We start from the raw sequence: 24,868 nt of genomic DNA on the forward strand, positions 1-24,868 counted from the left end.
CTTTTCGACTCCCAAGCACCAAAGCAAAGCAAATTCGATCTCAGCATTGTTACTAACCGTCCAGTTCCAATTATCTTCGTTACCTTCGGGGGGGGAGGGGAGGGACAGGGAGGGGGGGGTGGGTGGGTCTGCAGAGGGCAGGGGGTTAAGTTAAATAATAAAGATGATTATTTTGGGGTTGGTTTTTTTTTTTCTTTCCTGATTTTATCCATGAGCAATGTAATTATTTCTGTTATTTAATCTCCGGGGTGAACAGCACCTTCTGGGGTTTGGGGTTTTTGGTTTGGGTTCGTTTGGTTTGGTGTTTTATTTTGTTGGTCTTTTTTTCAGACTTCTCCTCCTCCTCCTGCTGCTGCTGCAGCGTGTGGGGGGCGGGCGGGGAGGGCCCAGGGGGCTGCGGTGGAAGGAGAGGAGAAAGGCAATAGGATGCTGAGCTCCAGGATGTGGGTGCTGGGGGATGCAGCCCCTCCCTGCTTTCCCCACCGCCCCTCCCGTGCAGCTCAGCGCCCATCCCGGGCCGATGCGCTCTTCCCAGGGGACCGTGCGGGGCACCAGCGTTCCCTGCACCTATTTATATTTTGGAACATAGCCTATTTTGAAAGGATGATTAAATAATAAAGAGAGTGAAAGCGGAACAGGCTCTCTGTCCCAGTTGCTTCTTTTCTGGCCGGGGAGGGAGGTCTGGCTGGGTTATGTGGGACCTGCCCTGCGAGACAGCCAGGAACAAGGGGAGCCTCAACAGGGTGCTCCAGGCTACATGGGACCTGCTCAGCCCCAGCCAGCACTCTGGGTTGTGTGGGGCAGTTTCCCAAGCCCTCAAGCAAAGAAGGCCCTTGAGGTACCTTACATGGGACCTGCTCAGCCCCAGCCAGCACTCTGGGTTGTGTGGGGCAGTTTCCCAAGCCCTCAAGCCATGTCCTACCCTGAGGCAGGACATGGCTCTCTCTGGTCAGCTGTCACCCTAGAAGAGGCTTAACCCATGTGCCTAACACCCATCAACGGCACAAACTGCTTCACCTGCCAGCTTCCAGTCCTGACCCCCTGGGGGTTAATTAACACCCATTAATGAGGGAGCACTAGGAGCTTGCAGAAGCTTGAGCAAACACTGGGCCAAGTCAGTGGTGATGACAGAATGCACAGTCACAGAACCAGAATCATAGTTGAGAATGTGCCAGCCCAGGTGCCCAGCCAGGGATGCCCAAATTCTCTCCTTGGCAGACCCCTTTCTCGTGCTGGGACAGAGGACACACAGCCATGTCACTCCAGGGCTTTCTCCACTGGTTTATTAGAAGAGCCCCAGGAAAATACATCTTTTCATGACCAAATGTCTGGAGAAGATGGCACTAGAGTTCAAGTGGTGTCCAGGCAAGGAGCACAGGGAGATAAGGCACTGGTGCTCCCACTGGGACAGGCACAATGGCATCTACCAGCGGGATGGAGACAGGGCTGCAAGAGAAGCCAGGATGCAACAAAAGGCACTAATCTCTGCCCTGCCTCTGGCCCAATTCAAGCCTCACTTCACTTGCACCCTGTGAGCTGTAAGAGCAGATGGGTGCCTGTAACGTGCTGCCGCTGTGGGAAGAGGCCCCCACTCACGGGGTGACAGGGGCCACGAAGGGCGGCAGCAGAGCATGGGGATCGTCCTTGCATACAGCCCATGACTGGGATGGTCCCACACTGCCCCAACTGGCAGCCGCCCTGAGCAGCTGTGTGTGCCAACTGCTGAGCAAGGTGTGACCGAAAAAACAAAGGAAGGAAACAAAACAAAACAAAAAGAAGCCTTACCCCAACCCATCTCCCCCCAGTCACCCCCGAGCAGCCCTGGGAAACACCGACACCAGGCACTGTCAGGCTTCAAACATCCTCTGGCCAAGAAGCTGCTCTCCTGGCTCATTATCTCTCCTTGTAGCAGAAGACCCCGAACCTGCCCTTGTTGGGGAAGCCAAAGCTGCGGACACCAGGCTCTGCGGGGCCACAGTTGGCCCGGGGCTTGGTGATGGGGTAGCGGACACTGCCATCTGCCAGCCAGCCAGCGTCGCAGCGGTCCAGCCCCTGGAACTTCCAGGCGGAGTAGAGGTGCCCCACCCGGGCAATCTCAGCCCCTGCGTCCTGGCAGCTCTGCTTGGCCTCCTCCAGCGTCATCCCGGCCGGGCGCTCCAGGTAGAAAACCTCTCCTAGGGGAGAGAGTGGAGCATCAGTGCTGAGCATCACCCGGAGCGTCCCTGCCTGGGGCATCCGCACCCGAGCTGAACCCCGTTCCCTAAGGGGTACAGAGTAGGTGGGATGCCACCTGCGGGGCACAGCATCTTCCCCGCTCCCCAGCCGCCACCCCAGCACTCACCTTTGAGCGCAGAGGAAAAGCAGAAGGCATCAAAGCGGTGCAGATGCCGGTGGCGGGGGCCGTAGCTGCGGATGCCCGGGGCGAGATCCAGCCCTCCGCAGGGCTTGCGCGGCAGGCGGATGGGGTAGTGCACGGTGCCGTCGGCCAGCCAACCTGCGTTGCACCAGTCCAGCCCCTCGCTCCAGGCCTGGAAGAGCTGGTGGAAGGTGGCGAGGATGGCACCCTGATCCTGGCACACTCTCTCGGCTTCGTGGAAGTTGAGCCTGTACTGCCCGTGGGGAGGCTGGTAGGGGAACACGATGCCTGGGGGGCAGACGCGGCACTCAGCTCCACAGGCAGCCCATCCTCCCCGAGACCACCCCGACAAGGAGCTGCAGGAGTCCCCAGCCCATCTGAAATTCAGACCCTGGGACAGGGACCACCCCAGGGTGGCACAGCCCGAGGCTCAGGCTTGCAGGGATGGGACTGCTCTGGGCATGCAGGACCCAGCGGCGAGTTGCCAGCGACATCTGGTGGCACAGGGACACAGAAGAGTGGTCCTGGGGACACATGTACAACCCTCGTGGGGACAGCACCCGCGCGTACAGGGATGCACAGATTATGATAACGGGGATGCTGGAAGGACCAACAGAGGGTTGTATGGACCACGGTCCTGGGGACATGCAGACATCATCCTCAAAGAGACATGGACCACTGCTGAGAGGATGGGCAGACCATCACCATGGGGCTGCACAGGCTGCAGCAACATGGCCACAACGACCAGCCTCCCAGGGATGGGCCACGACCACAGGACATACAGACTACCAGCCTGAGGATGGACAGACCACTGTCACAGGGGTGAACGGCCCACCACGACCATTGTCCACAGATAATGTGGAGTGGTGGGGACAAGCCACCGCAGAAGGCAGTGCTCGGGCACTGAGGGTGTGGGCAGGAGCACAGCAAGAGGCACGTTTCTGCAGCCCTGAGCTTGTCAGTGGAGCCAGGGCTGAGTCAGGTCCCACATGGCAAGCGAGCACAAGGGGTTGGACCAGTCACCGAGGTCATCACAAGGGGCATGGGCACACGCAGAGCTGGGAGGCGAGGGGGCGGCTGCACATGATGCAGCGAAGGGGGAAGATGGGTGAGTAGAGACAGGAAACAGTGCAGCCACGGGGCCGCTCCCAGCTCTGACTCCACAGCAGCATCCCCAACATACCAGCGGGGCAGACTGCTCAGACTCCACAGTCAGACAGGCCCAGGCCACTGCCCTGTCAAACTGAGCCTCCCAGCCCCTTTCTGCCCTCAAGTGGGCTTCCCAACACCACCACCTCCAGCCCTGCTGCCTCTCCCAGGGAAGGGGTGCCAGGGGAAGGTCAGACTCTCTGGCTCTGCGCAGGGGTCCCGCAGCCCCAGCACGCCCTCACCCTGCAGGCGGAGCTCCACCACGTCGCTCTCGTCCTCTAGCCCGTCGATGACCTCGCAGCGGTATTTGCCGTCGTCCTGCAAGCGCACGTCGCTGACGAGCAGCGAGGCCGGGCGCCGCTCAGCCTGCAGCAGGTGAGCACGGCCACGGAAGTCCCCGAAGGACATGTAGGTCTTGCCGATGGCCACCAGCACGTCCTGCTCCTTGGTATAGTCATCTCGCAGCTTGGACCACTTGATGCGGATCTTGCGCTTGGCTTCCAGGTCGGGCTCATAGTGGTAGTGGCAAGGCAGGGTGACGTTGGCACCGTTGGAGCTGTAGATGGGGTCTTTGGGAGTCTCCACCACCAGTCTGGCCCCACTGAAGTAATCTACTGGGCACAGGGAGGGAAGGCATTAAGCACAGGGCAGGGTCCAAGGCTGGGCAGCCTCCTCAAATCTCCACGAAGCCACTCAGCTCCCTCTCTCCAACAACCTCCTTTTATGCCTGAACGTTCCATGAGAATCCCCCAAGCATCCCTGGAGAAACCCTACCTGCTCCCCTGGGCCCCACATTCCCTCCTGGAGATGGGTCCCCATCACCTTCAGAGACAAAGGAAACTCCAGCTCCGTGCCCCCACTCTCCACCAGCCCCGCCAGTCCCCCACGTACCTTTCTCCTGCCCGTTGCCTTTGTCATTCATGATGTTGTTGTAGTAGAAGCCGTTGTAGAAGGGGTGGAGAGAGCTGCGGACCAGCCGCAGCAGGGTGACCTCCAGGAGCAGTGGGAGCAGCAGCATGGCTGAGGAGCGAGGCTGCAAAGGGGAAAGGGGCTGTGATAACAACCCAAAACATGCAGGAGCGCCCCAGAACTGCCTGGCATGTGATGACAGGCAGACCCCATCGCAAGGACGCAAGGAAAGATGTGGGAAGGGCTGGCAGAACACCTTCTCTGCCTGTGGGGGAGGGCGCAGGCAACCTGAGCCGTGTGCCCAGACCTGCCCCACAGCCAGGGCTCCCAGTCCCTCCCGTTCTCATCCTCCCGCTCGGGTCACACTGTGCACCTTTCACCACTGCCACCCTTTGGGGCGTGAGGGACTCCTGACCCGGAGTGAGGGGCAGCTGGGGGAAATGGGATACCAGAGCGTCCCTGGAACAGGGAGCACTGGGAAAACATCACACAGGGGGTGCCGGGGGGAGAGAAGCGGCCAAGCCCCGCTGCACGCTGCAAGCTTGGTTTACAGAGGCAGCCGAGCGTGCAGCCGTCCTGGGGAGGGGAGGAGAGAGCTCAGGGCTGCGTCCACTGCCCTGCCATCGGTCCAAGCCCGGTGGCACCCAGCTGGCTTGGACAGAGACCTCCAGCTGCCACCCGGGGCTGCCGCTTTGCGCCACAGACATCACTGAGTCCTCCTTCGTGCAACAGGTATCGCTCCCAAACCACGTCCCTTGGGCGGGGGGGACGCCCGGATGGCCTCCGGCACCAGGCACCCGTGCTGCCCTGAGCTCTGGGCACTCGGAGTAGTGCGTGGGGGCACACCCAAGGTGGCTCGCAGCAGGAGCTGCCAGCTTGCGAGCTTTGCCGAAGCCGGCAGAGGGGGCCCGGCACCCGGCGAGCCTCCGGCAGCCCCCTGCCAGGGCTGCGAGTACTCTGACATCTGTGCCCCCTGGGCAGACAAGGTTTACCAGTGCCTGCAAAGGTGCCCCATGCCAAAGGGCTGTGGAGGAGCGGGTGCTCACCCTTGGCAGGGTCCGACATGGGGTAGGGTGGGGGTCTCCAGGGACTGAGGGGTGCAACCAGCTGCTCTCACCACGGACTGCTCGCTCCGGGGTTCTCCTCCGTGGTCAGTGCCACCGCTCACCTTGCTGCGGGGTGTAGCCCACACTTGCCACCCATCGAGGTGTGAGAAGCCAGCGCTGGAGGGCACAGGGTGCAGTCTCTCGACGGCCAGCACAGTGCCGGGTACCCGGCGGCACATGGCACCGCAGCACCAGATCCCAGCAGGCACACCCCCACGTGCTGCCCACACATGGCAGGGAGGCTCGAGGCACCATCAGCTTTGCACCGTGGTTTGTGGGGCACCAGCTCTGCCCCATCCTGTGCCCCCTGTGCCGAATCACCCCCTATTGCTCAGCATTGCAATGACGTGCCAGGGGCCCTGGCATCCTCAGCTGCAAAGCCAGTGAGCATTGTGCACCCCACCACAGCGATGCCTGGCACCTCCTACGGTGATGCCTGGCACCCTCCACTGTGATACCATCCCTCCCTGCCCTCCACGGCAATCAGGGTGCCCACCACCCCAGGGTGCCAGCCCTCCCCAGCCCCGGAGCTAAGCCCTACTCACTGCTGGATGCGGGCAGGCTGCAGGCAGCGTGCGGGCAGGCTGCAGGCAGATGCACTGTGTTTAGGGCTCTTGCAGGGCTGAGAGGAAGCAGCTCCAGGGCCTGCCTCTTAAAGGGAAACACACGCCTTTCCCAACCCCCTGCTTGCAGCCCAAAGTGCCCCCAGCCCCCTGCCTGCCCACCATGCCTGAGTGATGGCCTTGCTGTCTGCCTTCACACTGCCTGCTCTCTGCCCACATGCTGCCCAGGAGTGCTGTCTGAGATCTGCCAGCTGCCACCATTCCCCTTGGCATGGAGGGGAACGACAGGGAGCAGGGTGCCCTGCTGGGGCTGGTGGGATCCAGTGATGCCTCATGTAAAGTACTGGTGAAGCCACAGTGTCAGAGGAGAAGAGCCACCTCTTGTCCCCTGTCCCACTATGGCCACCATCCATCATCCCCAAACAATGATTGCATCAAGCATATACGAGGCAGGAACACTACAGGTATGAGTGGTTCAGCATGGCTGGGCCGTGCTGGGGGGTGGGCCATGCCTGGGATGTTCAGGCAGCACCTGCCTGCTTTGGGGGCTGGGACAGGCAGCAGAACTGCAGGATTCAGCCACTTCAGGATCCACTTGGGGCTGTAGGGACAAAGCACAGGCACAGGAAGCAGGACAAAAGCTTTAGAGTGGCAGACTGCATCCATCTGAGGAGGCAGCATCCTTGGGCTTGAGATGAACCAGCTCGCACTGGTGCACAGACACAGCCCCAGCTCTGCGAGTCCAGAGCCGGCTGTCAGGAAGGGCAGTACAGGGTTGGCACAGGCAGGGGATGCTGGTCTGGGGATGACCAGCAGGGATAAGTAGATGGAGGAACCACGAAGCAGCGTGTGCCCTGACCTGGCGACCCACTGCCCCAGCCCGGCGCGGTGCTGCACCCCCTGCTTTGTTGTTTTATGGCACGGAAATGAGGCGAGGGGGCCCGGGGACGGCGTCGAGCCGGAAAGAAAACAAGGCGTGCAAAAATAAACCACCTCGGGGCTGGTCGTGGGGTGAAGGGGGCCAGGACCCCTTCCTAACAGCACCCTGGCACAGCGTGCCTGGGATGTGATCTTGTCCGCCCACTGTCGCCACGCTGATAGGGAGCAGCCAGCACGGAAACAGCGTTATCTGCCGCCAGCGCCAGCCCAGCCCTGTCTCCCCCTCACTGAGGATGGCTGTGGGACCCAGGGTTGGAGACACTGATTTTCCTTGCTCTCCTTTCCCCTGCACACCCACCCATCTGGGCTGCCAGCCCTCCCTGAGGAGGGACGCGGCAGGGCTGGGCTGCCCGGGGATGCAGGAGCGTGACGGCCGGGCACGATGCCTGCTTGCCTGCCTGGAGCAGGCTGCTCCACAGTCCACAATAGAGGGACGATTACATCTCCCAGCACAGCAGTGTGGAGTCACTGAACTGCGGGCATCATGGCTGAGGGTCCCCAAACCCCCTGAGTCCTGCCTCGTGGCAGAAGGTGGTGGGATGGTGTCCCGGCTGCATCCCAGTTGGCTGTATCCTGGCCGCAGGTACTCCCCTTAGAGCTGCTTGCCAAAGTTGTCCATGTCTCAGCACTCCAGTGGTTGGAATGGTTGTTCCGTGCTCTGAGCTATGCAGATAGAGACACATCTCTCTAGGGGCACACCGCTCCTCGGCATGGCTGCCCCACTGTTTCAGAGCCGAGGCACAAGGAACAGAGTGCCCGGCGCTGCCTCTGCTGCCCGCATGCCAGCAACCATCCTCTGTCTGTCCCAAGGACAGGAGCAGCAGCGGGGAAGAGAGGGAGGCTCCAGTGCATCTCTTCAGCAACATCTTCTGGGTCACATTCAGACACAGCCCTTATGATGCCCTTCACCCTCCCCTGGAAAGCAGGAGGCATGGGGGAGGATCTGGCCACCAGCAGCCACCTGAAGAAAGAGGAATCTCCTTCACTCCTTCCCTGGTTCCAAATTGTTTTTGGAGCTTCAGGAATGATCCAGGGTTTGTTTTCTGCTCCCCAAAGGGGACTCCCAGTAGAACCACAGGTTTCAGGACAAGCAAGGCTGCAGAGTCAAGGTAGCTCTGACCTGGAAGCACATGTTTAGGGCACGTGTTTAGGGCTGGCTGAGCTTTGGATTGAACAGGAGCCATAGAAATACCATCCCTGTCTTCCTCACCTCAAACCCAGCAGCTGGCAGCTCTGTCGTGGCCTCACCAGAGAGGCTCCAGCCTGAAATGCCACTCGTGCAGGACAATTCCAACAGGAACCTGTTGCCCGAGGCTCAAACTAAAGAGGAAAACCCGCGTTGCTGGTGGGATGGAGGAGGCTGTGATCTGCACTGGGCTTTCCGGGTGGAGGTGAGAGGATGCTCTCCCCGACGGCTGCTTCCTGAGGAGCCAGCTCGCAGGCAGCTGGCAGCACCAGCAGCCGACTCAGCAGGCAGCGGGGTGCCACGGGCGCAGCGTGCCGGCCCTCCCGGCCTTCCTGCTGCCCCTGCGCCCGGCCGCGTCCGGGAAGAGCATCCGAGGCGTGAGGACAAGCCGTGAGGGGCTGTGCATGGAGCGAAGGGTGCCCTGGTCCTCACCGCCCACACACCCCACACCCCCCCCCCTTTCCCGATGCTGGGGCTGGAGGAAGGAAACGCCGCAGAGCGGGAAGGGGCTCAGCATCCGTGAGAGGGAATCACCTTGGGGGTGGCAACGGGCAGGGGGAAGTGGTGGCCGGGTGCTGAGGTTGTGTCCCCTGCTTTGACGCTCATCTACTCCTGTCACCCTTCCCACGGAGCCTCTGCCGTGCCCCAGCTCGAGGCTGTCTCGCCCGGACTCGGAGCCAGCTGCCCTTATCTCCGCTGCAGCTTCCCAGCGATAAGAGCGGCGTGTCTGGAGGTGAGCCGGGCTGACTGTCTCCTACCCCCCCACCATGTCCTCGTCTCTAGCTGTGGCTGCTGTTTGTCACCAAGCAGTCACAGCCATAGTGAATTCAGGCTGGTCTCCTCAAGGAGCCCCTCTGCTCCTTTGGTGCCCAGGGCTGGCACCCACGTGGCCACACAGGAGCCCACGTCCCGTGGGCGGAGACCAGGGGAGGGGATGAATGACCAAGCAAGGCACTGGTGGCAGAAGTCTGGTGCTGCAGGGATGGAGAGCTGTGGTGGGATGCAGGTGGCACTGGGTCATTCGTGCCAGCCTCCACGGCCCCTGCTCAGTCTGGCAGAAGACTCTATGAAGGAGGAAGGCTTTATTGCCTTGCTCACTCCAGTGCTCCTTCCCTGTCAGGGATCCCATCCTACACGCAGGAGAATCCTTCTGCAGCAGCATCCATCCTGCAGTCATTCCCGAGTGGACTCCACTGGGATCATCCCCATGGGCATCCCTGGAAAAATCTAGCACTGCCTCCAGCCCTAGGAGTGTGCTGGGGTGTCAGAGCCAGTTTTGCTGCAAGCTGGGGGATTTTCTCCAGGATCAAAGCCAAAGGAGGAGTCGCAGGGTGTGGGGCGCTGATAGCAGCGGTTTCCCCTCTCCAAGACCCATCCCATTGTGCTTGGCTAGCTGTGAGCACAGGCTCCTGCAGCTGCAACGGGGTGGAGGCAGTGGGAAAAGATGTACAAAGCCTTGGTACCCTGTTTTTCGGGGCTGGGAAAGGAGCTAGGAGGGTCTGTGAGAGCAGGAGAGGTGCAGGGTCAGCACAGGAGCCAGAAGAACCCCCAGGAGGGAGGAGCCAGGGGAGGCTCAGAGGGGATCCTATGGGATCCTGGGACCTGCCAGGCTTTGGGAGGTGTCTCGGAGGCAGGCACAGCACAGCCAACGGCTCCAAAGTTTCAGCTGTTTTTAATACTGTCAGAGACACCCCGGAGCAGGGCCACCATCCCACCCGGGCTCCCTCGGTGCCCGCCAGAGCAAACCTGCCACCGGCCCCACGGCCGCCTCGCGTCCCAGCCGGCCCTGCCTGCGCTCCTGCTGCCTGGCGCCGGGCCCCATCCTCTCCTACTGCTAATCCCAAGGGCTCGAGCTTTGCAAGAGGCTCCCCTCCACCCCATGGAAAGGGAAAAAATCAGGTTAGGAGAAGGGTCATGGCACAGCTCTCTGCCTGCTGCATTTGGGTGGCTTAACCACCACTTTTCCCACCTTTCCTCTGCACCCTTGTGGCTACAAACCACCTCTCCCCTGCTGTCAGACTGCAGCCCCCTTGGGCACTACTTGGCTCTGGGGACAAGGGACCTCCAGGCACCCCCAAACTGCAGTAAGTTAGGGACAGTGGCAGTGCTGAGGCTTAGAAGACACTGGAGTCTGCACCCTGGGAAGGGAATGGGCAATGCCTGCCAAAACAGCAGCCACAGTGCCCACCGGGAGTGCCCAGCAGAGAGTCACTGGCAGAGGGCACCCAGTGCCTCTTGATAGAAGCCATCTCATCATTCCTCTCACGCTATGTGGCACTGACACCACAGCCAAAGCACCCAGGGCCTGGCAAAATGGGCAGGGGACAACAGCCAACTAAGTTTTACAGAGTCCCTGCTTGCAGCCATGCAAGGAGCAAGAGGGACATCGTAGGCTGCAAGTCCAGGGTGCTTGCCCTGAGCCATCCGAGCCCCAGTGCAGGCAGGGAACTGCTGCCAGCTGCAGCCTCTCTGCTGGAAGCAGAAGCAAAATGGGGAGAAAATATGTCTCCAGGCTTAGCTGGGAGGATGCAGCCAAGCCCTTTCTGCAGGAAGAGGTCCTTCAGTAAAGCCTCATTTGCAGGATGGCATCCCCCAAGGCAGCCCTAGTTGCAGGAGCAGGTCCCACAGCCAAGCCTCAGCTGCAGGAGGGGGTTTCACTCCTTGGCTAGAGGGGTAAAAGGCCAGGACCCATCCCCACATCCCATCTGAAAGGGCCCCTTAAAGTGCAGTGCTGTGGCCCCAGCACCAGTGCAGGGCAGGGGAGCCCTCCTGGCTGCCTCCCAAGTTTAGAGACACGGAGAGGGGGGTGTGAGGTCAGAGCAGGAGTGGGGAGGGGCGAGCAGGGCGTGGGCCGGGTGGTGAGGAGGAGCAGCCCCATCCCTCCTCCCTGGGTGACTACTCGTCGCAGCCCAGCAGCTCCACACGCAGGGTGATGCGGTTGTGCCAGGCCACGGGCAGGATGCGGACGAAGCGGGCGTAGAAGGGCACATCGAACACGTTCTTCTTGTGGGAGTAGTTGTCAGTGTTACCGTGGAAGATCTAAAGGGAAGGAAAGGTAGGTGTCAGCACCACCAGCAACCTTCCCACCACCAGCCCAGTTGAGTCCAGAGGAGGGCCATGAAAATGCTGAGAGGGCTGCAGCAGCTCTGCTATGAGCACAGGCTACAAGAGCTGGGGCTCTGCAGCCTGGAGAGAAGGCTTCCTGGAGACCTTGGAGTGGCCTTCCAGTATCTGAAGGAGGACCACAGGAGGGCTGGGGAGGGACTACTGACAAAGTCTTGTACTGACAGGATGAGGAGGAATGGGTTTGAACTGGAGGAGGGGAGATTTAAACTAGATATTACGAAAGGGTTCTTTATAGTGAGGGTGGTGAGACACTGGCACAGGTTGCCCAGGGAGGTTGTGGCTGTGCTCCACAGCCTCCCTGAAGGTGTTCAGCACCAGGCTGGACGAGGCCTTGAGCAACCTGTTCTAGTGAGAGGTGTCCCTGCCTATGGCAGGGGATTGGAACTGCCTGAGCTTTGAGGTCCCTTCCAACCTAAACCACTCTGTGATTCTATGATCCCATCCCTCAGACACCAGGAGGCTGCTGCCCACCCTACCCTGCCCCACACACCTTGGTGCTGTTTGTCAGGCCATCCCGGTACAGGGTCCAGGATGTGCCATTGTCACTGTAGGCCACCTTGTAGGCTGCCACGTACTGGATATGCCCAAAGTCACGGGCTCCTTGTGTGATGATGCCTGTCACCTTCTTCTGGTCCTTGAGGTCGATCTGGCATGGAGATAAGGCAAGGCTCAGCGAGGCTCCTCCTCACAGGAATGCTGCTCCCACCCCAGAGGCAACCAGGATGTGCTGGCCCTCGGAGGCCACAAAGGCAGAAAACACTGCTGGACCCTGACCCAGAGTCAGAGCAGCTAATATGACACTGCTGTGACATACCTGACCCTTTAGCAGCATCCCCTGAAGCAACTCAAAGCGGGACACAAACCTCACCTCAGTTCCCTCCCTCACCGCTGCCCCTTGGATGCTTTGTTCCGAAGCGATCAATGTGGGAATGGCAGTGAAGAACACAAAGGATTCCCAGAGGAATTTCCCACTGGAAAGTGCTGCTGGCTGAGGGAACAGGCAGTTCAGCACCGTCTGACATTCGAGTTACAAGGGAGATGCTTTCTGTTCTCTCTCTGCTCCACCACCCTGTGCTGCTTTCTGCTGGCAGGCTACAGGGCAAAGCAGCAAATGGGCTGAGAGTCTCCTTCATTTAGCTGCTGTTTTATGCTTGTCAAGGGTAGCAGAGGCTGTGCATACAGCAGTGGCTGTGCTCAGCTGAAGGGGACCTGTGAATCTGTGTACCCAAACAGCCTGTGCTGCAGCAGCCCAGCTTCCCTGTGTCAGCCTGACCCCATCCACGGGCGTTTTGATAAGCTGCTTTATTTTAGGGCTGTGAAGCAGCTGCTTTTAATTAGCTCCCAAATGAAAAGCAGGACAAATATCTAAACTGCTTTGTCCTATTATGTCATGGAATCATGTGAAAAGTATAAAAACAGGGGAGGAAAGGAAACTGAGAAGGAAGTTTCAAAACTATTTGTTCCCATTCCAGACTGGGAAGAGAAAAGCAGACCTGGCTTTTTGTTCCTGCAAAACAGAAAGGCGGGGTCCTGGGCAGCTGGAGGGGCTGGGGCAGTCACCCCAAGCTGGGCTGGCATTTCCCAAGACAGCCATGCAGCACTGGGGTGCTGTGGGCTCGCTGCCCTGGGGCACTGTCTCTAGAGGCAGTGGTATTTCTGACCCAGGGCTCCAGCACTGCTCTTAAAACTGGTGGCTGCAGCCCCATCCTGGCCTGCCCCTGCCACCCCACTTCTCTCACTGCCAGCCTGCATGCCCCACAGCAGCAGCATCCCAGAGGCTCTGCCCAGCCTCTCCCGCTCTGCCCATCCTGCTTCCAGCCACCCCAGCACTGGTGGCCCTGGGCACAGCTGGGGAGGAGCAAGGAGGGCAGAGGGGAAGGGCACCAAGACCCACCTGCAGCCACTCGGACTGGCCGTTGTGGAGTGCTGTCCAGGCGTTGGTTTTGCCCGTCTTGTCCAGGCGAGCATAGTGGGGGTGCCAGGTAAAGGCATCGATGCCCCAGGTCTTGAAGACGCTGGAGGCTGTGATCTGCTGGTCGGAGATGAGGCGAGACTTCATGCCCAGGGGCTCCGAGCAACCTGCCGTGTTGAAATACACTGTAACACAACGGTTTACACAGGCGGTGAAGAGGAAAGAGTCCACAGCACCGGCGCCAGCAAACCCCCGCCCCAGCCCACACCTAACTCAGCCCCCTACCCCCTTCCCGCTGCCCGCAGCAGAGGCAGGCAGGGAGAGGCTCAGCAGAGGCGCAGGAGCGCAGCCAGCTCGCCTCTTCCCGGGATGTTTAGCTCCCTGCTATTCCCTAGCTCACAGTGCCTCCTGCTGCAGAGCCAGGCAGGCAGCCGCTGCACGGCACGGCCCCGACGTGAGGCACAGGAGCTTTGCACGGGGGAAGGGAGCCGTGAAAGGCAAGCCCGGCTGAAAGCGCAGCGAGCACCACACCCTCGCAGCGGCAGGACGTGACCCAAGCCCCCATGGCAACCCATTCCCAACCCAGCAGGCAGGTCGTGCCGCAGGGCAGGAATGCAGGAGGCACAGGGAAAGGGCTCAGGGTAATCGTCCCTCCTGTTTCTCAGAGGACTTTGATCCTCTGGCGCTTTTCAAGCTCTCTGGCAGGAAGTCTGCAGCTCGGACGGGGAAGGGGCACAACAAAAAAAGAAACCCATCGCCTCGGGAAGGTGCCAGCAGTGTGTGAAGGCAGTCTGAGCCCAGCTGAGCGCTGGCACCAACAGCCTGTGCTCCCCAAAAGCACCCATGGGCGTTCAAAGAGCAGATTAAGATTGGATGTTAGGAACAAGTTCTTTACTAGGAGGGTGGTGGAGTACTGCGACAGGTTGCCCAGGGAGGTGATTGAGGCCCTTTCCCTGGAGACATTCGAGGTGAGGCTTGACGGGGCCCTGGGTCACCTGGGCTAGAGGGGATGTCCCTGCTGACTGCATGGGGGCAGGACTAGACGACCTCTAGAGGTCCCTCCCAGACTGGACCATTCTATGATTTCCAGGCTTCACGCCGCCAGCCTGAAGGAAAGCAAATGCTGGCAAAGCCCCTGCTCCCGGGGATCTGAACCAGCAGAAGGGGCCACGCTCTGTCCCATGCCCCCTGGGGTCCTGCAGTCCCTGGGGAGGGGAAGGGCCCCAGCATTTACCGTTCATCTCGCAGCCGATGAGCTCGAAGCGCAGCGTGCAGGCACGGCGGCACGTCACGGGGTAGATGCGGATGAACTGGGCAGTGATGGGGGGGTTGAACATGTTGGTCTGCATGGTGCCATAGTCCACATTCCCCTGGAAAACCTGCAAGGGCGAGTAGGGCTGAGTGTCCCAGCTGCCCTGCAGCTCCCTGCACCACAGCTCTTGCCCCAGCAGATGGAAGACCTCAGCATCACAGGAGCGGGGGAAGCTGGGCTCTGCTTTCGTGCCCATGAGCAGTGCAGGAGCTTCAGCAGCTCCAACACTCTTGGCAGAGCTTTGCAACACTCCCTGCTCCATCCTAGCTCTGCAGAATCACAGAATCGTACAGGCTGGAAAAGCCCCTCAGGACCACCAAGTCCAACCATTAACCCTGCTCTACAAAGTTCACCCCTAAACCATATCCCCAAGCACCACTTCTAAACACACCCATGGTTGGTGACCATCTCCCTGGGCAGCTTATTCCAATGCCTGACCACTCCTTCTGTAGAAAAAAATCTTTGCTAATGTCCAGTCCAAACCTACTCTGTTGTGGTTTGAGGCCATTCCCTCTTGCTCTATCATACAGCAATATCTATTCCCTCCCTCTGCAGCGATGCTTCTTAAAAGGAGACAAGCAGAAAGCTCTCACTTCTGTCTTTTTTTAAGGCAGTGAGCAGCCAGGTCACAGCCTCAAGCATTTTCTTCACCAGAGGAACTCTTCTCATCGGTTTAAAGCAGGGCAGACACTGCCAGCCATGCCCTGGCTGCTCAAAAAGACATCATAAAGAGCTGAGAGTGCAAAAAGCACTGTGGCCAGCGACGATCCCTGCTCTGGAAGCAAGAGAGAGGCAGCGCATGCTTGGTGCAGGCAGAGCACTGAGCCTCAGGAGCTGCGTGCCACAGCTGCCAGACCCTGCCCGGCTCCCACAGCGTGACAGCGATACAGATGTTATCAGAGTGACCTACATAAGGCAGTGCTGATTCTTTGGTCTTGCTTATTATGGTCAATTAAACAGAGCCAGAGAGTGCTGCCTGGCGCTGGAACCGCCTGTGCTGTCTCACTGCCAGGATGTGGGCAGGGACTGCTGACAAGGGCTCATAGCAATGGGACAAGGGGGGACAGATTGAAGTTGCAAGAGGGCAGATTGAGACTGGAGATTAGGAAGAAATTCTTGACAGTGAGGGTGGGGAGACTCTGGAATAGGTGGCCTAGGGAGGCTGTGGATGCTCCCTCCCTGGTTGGATGAGGCCTTGAGCAATGAGGTCTAGTGCAAGGTGTCCCTGCCCACAGCAACGGGGTTGGAAATGGATGATCTTTGAGTTCCCTTCCAAGCCAAACCATTCCATGATTCTGTGACAGTTCCCAGCATGGCTTTGACCCAGGTCAGAAGCTTTGCCGTGCACGGGAACAGCTCAGGATGCAGCTCACAGCCACCCCAACACCTGCGGTGTGGCTGGGTGAGGGGAGCTGGCATGGCCCCTGCACTGAACACCACAGCCCACCTTGTCTGCATCCTGCTTCTCGTCCTTGAAGAAGGTGAACTCCCTCCCATCCAGGCTGTAGGCCACCTTGTAGGCGCGGACGTACTCGGCCTTGCCCACGCGGCGGGCACCCTGCGTGATGATGCCACTCAGCCTCATCTTCCGCAGCAGGTTGGCCTGGGCAGGAGGAGGAGAGCACAAGTCAGGATGGGGTGCACAGCTCCTGACCCAACAGCACCTCAGAGCCTGCCTGGGGAGGGTGGGCATCAGAACCAGGGCAGGGGCTGCCCAGGATACTGTGAGCTCCCCCATCCCTCCAGCTTTGTGTCTAAGAGTGGGCAGAGAAGGGGCAGTTGCCATGCCCGGGTCCCCAGCGAGGACCTTGCCTCTTCCAGGCATGTCACTAGACACCCCAGGAGGCGGCTTGCTGCAGAAATTCAGCCTTGTCCCCAGGAACAGAGAAATCCAAGACTAGCCCAGCAAGACCAGTCATGGGTACCAGGGCTGCCTACCGCACCAGTGCTGCCAGTCCTGCCATCAGTACCTGGATCCAGGGGCTCTTGTCATAGTCGCTGGAGGTCCAGGCATTGACAATGCCATGGTTGTTGAGGCGGGCGAGCTCTGGGCCCCAGCGCTGGAGGCCAAGGAAGCCGTAGTAGACAGAGGATGCAGAGAGCTGGGCATCAGAGATGGCTCCTCCTTCCATGCCCAGGAGAACAGCACAGCCTAGGGGCAGTGGGGACACCAGCAATGGTGAGGTGGTGACCACGGAGCAAAATCAAGGGGTCATTTGCCTGTCGTTTGGGGACACCAGTGCAGATAGAGACCAGCACTAGGACCTGCCTGTCCCTTAGGTGTATCCCCCATCTCCAGCCTTCAGCTAAAACCACACCATCCTTCAGCCCCTCTCAGTTCTGAGGGGTGAAAGGGCTACTCTGGTCCCCCTCTAGAAAGGAGCTGGCACCTTTGTGGGGATAGTCCCTCCATCAGGTGCTTGCTGGCACCAAGGGCAGCTGGCATGCAGGCAGCCACAGCCACCCTCCAGATCTCAATAACAAACTGGTGAGATCTCTCTTGGGCACCCTGGCAGTGGAGGGCAGGGCTGTGGGGCACAAAGAGGGAGAGGATTTCTGTACAGCTGGTGGCAGACTTACGGACTTGGCAGGTCTTGCCCAGGAATGGAGAAGGACACTTGCAGGTGTAGTCACCGTCCAGGTCCAGGCAGGTGCCTCCGTTTTTGCAAGGCTGGGAGTAGCACTCGTTCCTGTCTAGGAGATAGAGTGGGGGAGCTCAAGAGGTGACCCCAAAGCCAGTGCCAAAGAGGGGACCCCTCAATCAGTGCAGCAATAAAAGGGAGCCATCCCCTGAACACAGACCATGGCTGTGTTCCTATGGATACAGCGCTGTAAGGTTTAATAAGCTCTAACCCAAGTTGTCACCTAAGCCTTGTTCCCACTGACTGCAGCCACATAGGTGTAGTGGGACACACATCCAGAGAAAGGCTGGGAGGTGGCACAGAGCAGCCTGAGCCTCAAGGCTCCCCTTGTCCCACTATCTTGTCCCACACTCTGTCCCCTCCAGGGATGCTCAGCCACTGCCACGTCCCTGTGCCACAGTCCTCCCCCCAACCCTGCCACATCCAAACCTGTCCATGGCCCAACACAGCCACAGCTGCAAACACCCTCCAGATGTCCCCAAGGGGTCCCCAAGCCCTTAGTGACAGAGCAGCCCCCCACTGCCCCTGCTGTACTCACTGTTCTGGCAGTGCACCCCATCATACCCCGCAGGGCACTTGCAGATGTAGTCGGTGAAGACGTCCCCGCGGTTCGGGACCACCTGGCACTCGCCGTTGTTGTGGCAAGGATTGGGGTGGCAGGGGCCTGGGCAAGGGGAAAAAGGGCTGTAACGTGGGCTCGGGTGGAAAACAAGAGCATCAGTGGGGTGTCACTCCCCAGACACCTCACATCCCACTCAGGACATGGAGGTCACTGCAGCCTTGCTTGTGTGGCCATCAGCAGGACTGGACCCCAGGCCCAGCAGTACAGGGCCATGATAAGGGTACACTGCAAGGCTCCTGGTCTTCATGGAGCATGAATGAGGGGGTCAGCCCCTCACCTTTCTCTGTCTCATTGCAGTCAATCCCAACGTAGCCCTCAGGGCAGATGCAGAAGAAGGGGGTCTCATTAATCCCAGTCAGGCAGGTGCCCCCATTCTGACAGTGGTTCACATCACAGAAGTCACCTGGAAGCAAAGCCCATGTGTCACTGCAAAACATTCCTAAGGCAGGCGCCCACCAGAGCCATGGGGAGGCACAGGGTGGCACCCCAGCTCCACAGCAGGGACTGCTCCCCTGTGGGTGCCATGGGGAGGGGAGCACCTATCAGGGACCAGCTACTGGACCCTGCATGGGACCATAAAAGAAAGGGCTGTAACAGAGCCTGGGTGTCAAAGCAAAGCCAGGGAAACCCAGGGATTTGGTGCATGGAACGTCTGTGCCCCTCAGCTAGCAAGCAGAGGTGGCCAGGCTGGGGCTGGCTGCGGCACCAGGACAGGACTGCTCAAGGGAGTGGAGCTGGTCCCACCGCCAGGGCTTGCCACTCAAAGTCAGCACTTGTAAGACCAAACCAAAACCGTTGTAGGGGGAGCCCTCATGCCTCGGTTCTCAGGTGCTGGAGACACGCAAGGAGACAGGATCCATCACTGCATGGTGCCACCCAGACAGTCATCAGTGACAGAACAAGAGGAGACAGCCTCAAACTGTGCTAGGGCAGGTTCAAGCTGGGCATTAGGAAGAAATTCTTCACGGAGTGATTGCCCATTGGAATGGGATGCTCAAGGAGGTGGTGGAGTCCCCATCCCTGGAGGCGTTTAAGAGGAGGCTGGGTGAGGCACTTAGTGCCATGGGTTGGTTAATTAGCAGGGTTAGGTGATAGGTTGGACTGGATGATCCTAGAGGCCTTTTCCAACTTGGTTAATTCTGTCATTCTGTGATCACTTCAAGCAGCTCCCACATAGCAGCCCTAGCCAGGTTATCCCTCAGGAACTGGTGGGGCTACACCCCCTTTCCTGCTTGCTCATCCACTTCCAGCATCTCCCACGGCAGTGGGTTTGTGTGGTGAGGTGGTGGTGGTGGCAGGGGCTTGCAAGAGTGGCTTCTGCAAGAGGACACCAAGAGCCCCTCCCATGTTGGAGACAGTCCCAGCCAGCTCCAAAACAGACCCACTGCTGCCCAGAGCTGAGCCCATCACTGACACTTGTGTTGCCTCTCTGATAATGTTTGTAAGACAAGGTCAAAATGCTGGGGAGAAGCTGTGAGAGAGGAGTGAGAAAAACGTGTGAGAAGCAGACATGAAGACACCAAGGACAGTGAAGGAGGAAGAGGATGTGTTGCAGGCACCAGGGCAGGGATTCCCCTGCAGCCTGTGGTGAATAGCACAGTTGAAGCAGGTTTTCCCCTTGCAGTCCCTGGAGAAGACCATGGTAAGGGCAGGTTGTCTCCCTGCAGCAGACCACATCAGAGCAGATATTCACACTGCAGCCCGTGGAGGACTCCCCACACGAGCAGCCTGTACCCACACTGGAGCAGCTGATGAAGACTTTCAACCCATAGGAAGGATCCATGGTGGAGAGGTTTTTTTGCCTTTTTTTCTCCCACGTGAGCTGCTCAGGAGGGAGACTGAGGGAGTAGCTCACTGGGCACCTGGCAACCAGTTGAGGTCATCCTACTACACCTATCAACTTCCTGCTCTCCATTCAGGTGATGAATTAGGCTGCAACAGCCTGGCTGAAATTCTTCCCACCCTCAATTTATTCTGCCCCAAGAGCTGCAAGACAGCAACACTCTCCATAAACCTAGAGCAGATTCCAACAGATCTGTCTGAAAGCCTCAACAAGTCCTCACCAAGCACTGGGACAGCACATCCCTGGATGTGAGGCTCTTCCCAGCCACACTGCAGGAGGCAGAGCAAGGGCTGAGCTCGGGTGCAGACTCAGAAGTAACCTCCCCCAACCTGACTGCACTGGGGAAGGTGGAAGCTATGGGCTGCCTATTCAGACCCGCACCAAGCAGCATGGCTCTCATTAGCCTAAGCTACTACTCCCTGAGCTCCCAGTCATCAGCCTTTTAATAGCAGGGCTCCTTGGAGTTAATCCTACTCTTCCTGACACTTCGCACCGGCGGCACACGGAGGGTTCTGAAAAGATGCTGCAGCTCCCTGGGCCCAGCCTCAGGAGGCATAGAAACTTGGGCACGGGTTCAAGGCACTGCCTGTGCTGCCCAGCCTGTTCTGCATGACCTCATGCTCCATCAATGTGCTGCCATGAGCTACAGCATGGGAGGAGAGAGCTCGGACTGATACGTGGGGATGCCTTTGCCTCACACCCCTCTGCAGGTCTGGGGCACATCCAACCTCTCCATCCCAAGGATCTCTCTCGGCAGCTAGCCAAGGCCGTGTGGACAGAGCTGCTTCTGTTCAGCAGCGGGAGCCGGTTGCTCCCCCAGGCACAGAGCACCAATGAATGCTCCCCCAGCATCCGCACTACTCCGACGCAGGAGTTGCTGGGGTGGGACGCCAGCAGAGCACTGAAGGCTTCTTCCCACAGCCAGGATAGGAAGGATCCCAGTTTTATGCCTTAGTTATCCTAAGCAACTGGACTGCTTTTCAGCCCCTCCCAGGAATAATCCCTTACGAGGTGGGTCTTGCTGGCCAGCCCCCTGCCTAGCAGCGAGGCACACAGGTCACATTTTCCACAGCGGCAAGCAGCTTTGGATGCTCCTGGTTCTCTGCTGCTGGAGACCTGGCTTCAGAGCACTTCAGCATCTCCGTTCTCCACACACACATTTCTCTCTGGTCGGGGTCAGAGCTGTCACAAGCTGGACAGTCAGGAACCAAGGCAACAACGATCAGCCACCACTTTTGGAAATGTTTGCTTATATGAACCCACAGGCTGGCTGGAAGGCAAAAATAACATCCTCCAAAAACTGGGATGGCTCATCCCAGCGGGGTTGGGGGAGGTCAGGTCAAGCCTGTCTTGTGAGGTCAAAATGGATACCTCTGCCCAAGGAGAGTGAGCCTAAACAGGGCCACCCCCACAGCACACTCTCCTGCTACCCTTTGTCTCCTGGCCCAAAGCCTGTGCTTGGGCTCTGCTCCCCTTCCCCGTGGTCTCACCCATCCCATCGGGTGTGAACTACCCCGGGCATGATCCGAAGAGTGATGATAGAGTTACTTCCCCTGGAGTTCCCCTGGCCAGGCCGGGCAGGCGCACCATGCCAGGCAGTCCCAGGGAAGCTGTTTACGCCGGGGGCACGGTTATCTAAGCTTGAGCGCACAGGGCAGCCCGGCTGAGATATTCCCGGCTCCGGAGTAAGGACGGGGCTGTGGATCCAAGATCCTCCGCCCTGCTCCTTCAGGGATGCACAACTTCTCACTCACCACCCCTGCACCCCACACTTAGCAGCTGGACCCTCCACCCTGCTCCCCAGATCCTCACGCTCTGCACCTTGCATCCCCAGATCCTCCCCCCAGAGACCCTGCACCCCGGATCCATTGCACCCTGGCACTCCGGATCCCCTGCAACTCAGTGTCCACTGCACCCCGAGTCCTCTGCACACCGGAAACCCCTAGATTCCCCGATCCTTGGATCCTCTGCACCCCGTGTCAACAGTGCGGATCCCCAGCACTCCGAGCTGTCCGACACCCTGGATCCCTTACTCTCCGGATTCTCAGCATCTCTGGCTCCCTGGGTCCCCTGCACTCCGTATCCCTTTGCATCGCGGCTCCCCGGGCTCCCCGGCACCCCTGATGCCCGGCAACCCGGGCTCCCCGGCACTCCGCATTCCCGGCCGCTCCGGCTCCCTGGCACTCACCGGCTACGACCATCAGTAGCGAGAGCCCCAGCGCCAGGGCGAACAGCGCTCGCAGCCACCTCGCCAGCGCCATGCCGCGTCCCGAACCGCGCCGCTGAGCCGTGCCGTGCCGAGCCGTGCCGAGCCGAACCACTCCGCTCCGCCGCGGGGCTCGGGGCGGGGAGTGACTCAGCCCGGCCCGGCGCGGCCCACGTGCTCCGCCGCCCGCCCCCGGGGCGGGGCTGCGCCCAGGCGGGCAGGGGTGAGCCGCGGGTCGCCCCTCCCGGAGAGCGGCCGCCGGGGAGCGAGGGGGCGGGGGAGGGGACGGCAGCAGTGGGGGTGCTGGCACCAGAGTGGGTGCAGGCAGCGAGGGAGTGCAGGCAGAAGAGGGGGTGCAGGCAGCGGTGCTGTGCAAGCAGCAGAGTGGGTGCAGGCAGGGGGAAAATGCAGGCAGAAGAGGGGGTGCAGACAGCGGTGCTGTGCAAGCAGGGAGAAAATGCAGGCAGAAGAGGGGGTGCAGGCCCAGCCCTCCAGGGTGCAGAGCGCAGGCAGGCAGCAGGAGCAGGGGCAGGGTCTGGCCGTACTGCCAGGGCGCTTAATTAGTGTCCTGGAAGAGAGAGCCAGCATGGCACACGGCTCTGGGTGTGAGGGGTCTGCCAGCTCGCCCCACGCCAGACCTTGGCTCTCGGCTGTCTGCTGGGGACTTCCTGCGCCTGGCAGTGCCTGTGTACCTCCTGGCCCTGACCGTCAGGCACTGGACCGGGATGTGCTGGGAGCTGCCAGCACTTGGCAGGAGGAAGAGCTGTTTTGCAGCATGAACCCCACTTTTCTCTGCCTGGGTGGTGTGAAAGCTGGAGAGGGCTTGCTTTGTGCTGGGACAGGGCACGCACCGGTGCCCTGTGCCACCCTGGCGTGCAGCATGCCGGCAGCATGGGGTTTTCCCAAGCTCCTCCTAACCAGCATGAAGGAAAACAGCTTGCAGCCAGGTTGGGCAGGCACAGGAAAGGGATCCTGAGGATACAATAGCTCTCTGCCTGGAGCACCATGCCACAGGTCTGTTGGTTCAGCCACAAACAAGCTTCTCTTTGAGCTATGCCTGGCCACCAAGGGTTGGAAAAACCCAGCCATGCTGTCGAGAGGAGCTGGTGCCATGTGGGAGCTCTGCTCTGCAAGGCAGAAACCATCAGACTAAAAGCATACTCAGGCTGAAGTAATGGGAAGGAAGAACTGCACAGGACAGGAGGGATGTATCATTTGACCTCAAGCTGGAAATCCACTCCAAGCTCTCCTCCTAAACATAAAGCTGATTTCATCTCTTCTTGCAAACCCCTCCTTTTCAGCAGTAACTAACCCACCCCAAACACTGCTCATGCTTGCATGCTGACTCTGCCCCAAGCTGGGCTTCCAGTTCAGCCAACCACTTCGACTCATCAGAAGTGATCAGAAAGCAGCAGCTAAACATAGAAGAGTAAGGAGACCCAGCCAGCACCCGTGGGTGAGGTTAGTGATCATTGAGTCTCTAGCCTACCTAACCGGGGGGCCACCAGGCCCCCCGGCCTTTAGATCACCTCCACCACTCACCCAGTGTGCACCATGGGCACTCACCAGTCACGGTGGGAGGAGGATCCTCTGCCCAATTGGGCAAGCATAGGGCTTCTGCCTTTCCTGAGGGGGATTATAAAGGGGAGTAGGCAGGGAGGACAAAGTGCTCACACCTGGGGTGGGAGGAGACTCCAACAGAACCCAGGTGCTCTGGGTTTGGGGTAAAAAGGGGAAAATTAGATGTAGGGTGGGGAAGGGGCAGGTGTGGTGGAAAAGGGGAAGTGGTGCTGGAACTCCTGCCTCATTCATTGCCCAACTAAATCAGGTGCCCAGGGAGGTGGTGGAGTAACCATCCCTGGAGGTGTCTGAAAAAAGACTGGAGGAGGCACTTGGTGCCATGGTCTAATCGATTGGATAGGGTTGGACTGGATGATCTTGGAGGTCTCTTCCAACCTGGTTGATTCTGTGATTCTGTTGCTACATCCCCAGCTTGGGCAATGTGGCCAGCTCAGCCAGCTGCAAGCTGGGCAGCCCGGCCACAAACCATGAACTTTGACCAGTCTCTCCACCTCCTGTTACAGTGTCCAGCTAACACATTCCTTGGACACAGCCAACCAGTGCCCTCAGGAGCACCTAGACTGGCACCTGCCGGCAGGTCCAGCTGCCCCGGTTCAGCAGCAGATGATGGCATTGCACGAACAGCAGGGCATGAGGGACACAGGGAGATGGCCACATCTTCCCTTCTAGACCCAGCACCCTCACTGCTGCTGTTTCTATCAGCTAATAGCAACACAAAGCCTGCGTGGGGTTTAACTCCAGTGGCTGGAGAGGAGGGAGCGGACAAGACACAGCACTGCTTTCGAATAACCCTTCAACCTCAGGGTAATTACTGCTGTGGTGTTCTGAGCAAAACAAGGTCAGAAGGAGGAGAGAGCAGGGCAAGCTTCCCGGGCCTGTGCACAAGCAAAGTAGGCCAAGGGTGTTTGTTCAGCCTTTTGAGGCACTGCAGCCTGGATTGGTCTCGGAGAGAGCATGCAGGACCGGAGGGAGATGAAGAAAAACCATCAGGCTCTCCAAAAACAGAAAGCAAAATGTTTTCCCTCTGTCCCCAGGGACATGAATGCTGATGTCCTGAAGAACATGCATGGGAAAGGATGCTAAAAGGCAAGCTGGGCAGAGTTATGCTCCTTATACAGACAGCACTGCCTTGGAGCTCCAGTGGCTCTTCCAGTGCAGACCTGCAACAGAATCACAGAATCATAGAATCAGCCAGGTTGGAAGAGAGCTCCAAGCTCATCCAGCCCAACCTAGCACCCAGCCCTGCCCAACCAACCAGACCATGGCACTAAGTGCCCCAGCCAGGCTTGGCTTCAACACCTCCAGCCACAGCCACTCCACCACCTCCCTGGGCAGCCCATTCCAATGCCAATCACTCTCTCTGACACCAACTTCCTAACAACATCCAGCCTTGACCTGCCCTGGCACAGCTTGAGA

The 24,868-nt window shown here is 59.3% G+C and overlaps 2 protein-coding genes across 7 annotated transcripts; both read right to left on the bottom strand.

The window, feature by feature from the left end:
* Positions 1 to 1,261: 1,261 nt before the first annotated feature.
* On the bottom strand, positions 1,262 to 6,140 carry HAPLN3 (hyaluronan and proteoglycan link protein 3). Of its 4 annotated transcripts, none has more exons than XM_064157124.1 (5): positions 6,066 to 6,140; positions 4,397 to 4,538; positions 3,748 to 4,116; positions 2,342 to 2,644; positions 1,262 to 2,174 (listed from the first exon to the last, which is right to left on the bottom strand). In XM_064157124.1, the coding sequence occupies exons 2-5, from the start codon at positions 4,521 to 4,523 to the stop codon at positions 1,894 to 1,896; spliced, it is 1,080 nt and encodes a 359-aa protein (XP_064013194.1). In that variant the 5' UTR covers positions 4,524 to 4,538; positions 6,066 to 6,140; the 3' UTR covers positions 1,262 to 1,893. The 4 variants fall into 4 exon arrangements, with proteins under 4 accessions (XP_064013194.1, XP_064013192.1, XP_064013193.1 ...); XM_064157122.1 differs by having other exon boundaries at positions 3,748 to 4,119; XM_064157123.1 differs by lacking the exon at positions 6,066 to 6,140 and adding an exon at positions 5,583 to 5,601 and having other exon boundaries at positions 3,748 to 4,119.
* A 3,721-nt stretch (positions 6,141 to 9,861) lies between these two features.
* Positions 9,862 to 22,031, bottom strand: MFGE8 (milk fat globule EGF and factor V/VIII domain containing). Of its 3 annotated transcripts, none has more exons than XM_064158099.1 (10): positions 21,854 to 22,031; positions 18,100 to 18,225; positions 17,739 to 17,864; positions 17,139 to 17,252; positions 16,529 to 16,710; positions 16,006 to 16,161; positions 14,481 to 14,625; positions 13,229 to 13,431; positions 11,825 to 11,980; positions 9,862 to 11,247 (listed from the first exon to the last, which is right to left on the bottom strand). In XM_064158099.1, the coding sequence occupies exons 1-10, from the start codon at positions 21,924 to 21,926 to the stop codon at positions 11,104 to 11,106; spliced, it is 1,425 nt and encodes a 474-aa protein (XP_064014169.1). In that variant the 5' UTR covers positions 21,927 to 22,031; the 3' UTR covers positions 9,862 to 11,103. The 3 variants fall into 3 exon arrangements, with proteins under 3 accessions (XP_064014169.1, XP_064014170.1, XP_064014171.1); XM_064158100.1 differs by having other exon boundaries at positions 13,229 to 13,413; positions 21,854 to 22,030; XM_064158101.1 differs by lacking the exon at positions 18,100 to 18,225.
* Between the last annotated feature and the right edge of the window lie 2,837 nt (positions 22,032 to 24,868).

This window comes from Pogoniulus pusillus, chromosome 17, assembly GCF_015220805.1.
Source record: "Pogoniulus pusillus isolate bPogPus1 chromosome 17, bPogPus1.pri, whole genome shotgun sequence".
In the NCBI taxonomy this organism is placed as follows: Eukaryota; Metazoa; Chordata; class Aves; order Piciformes; family Lybiidae; genus Pogoniulus; species Pogoniulus pusillus.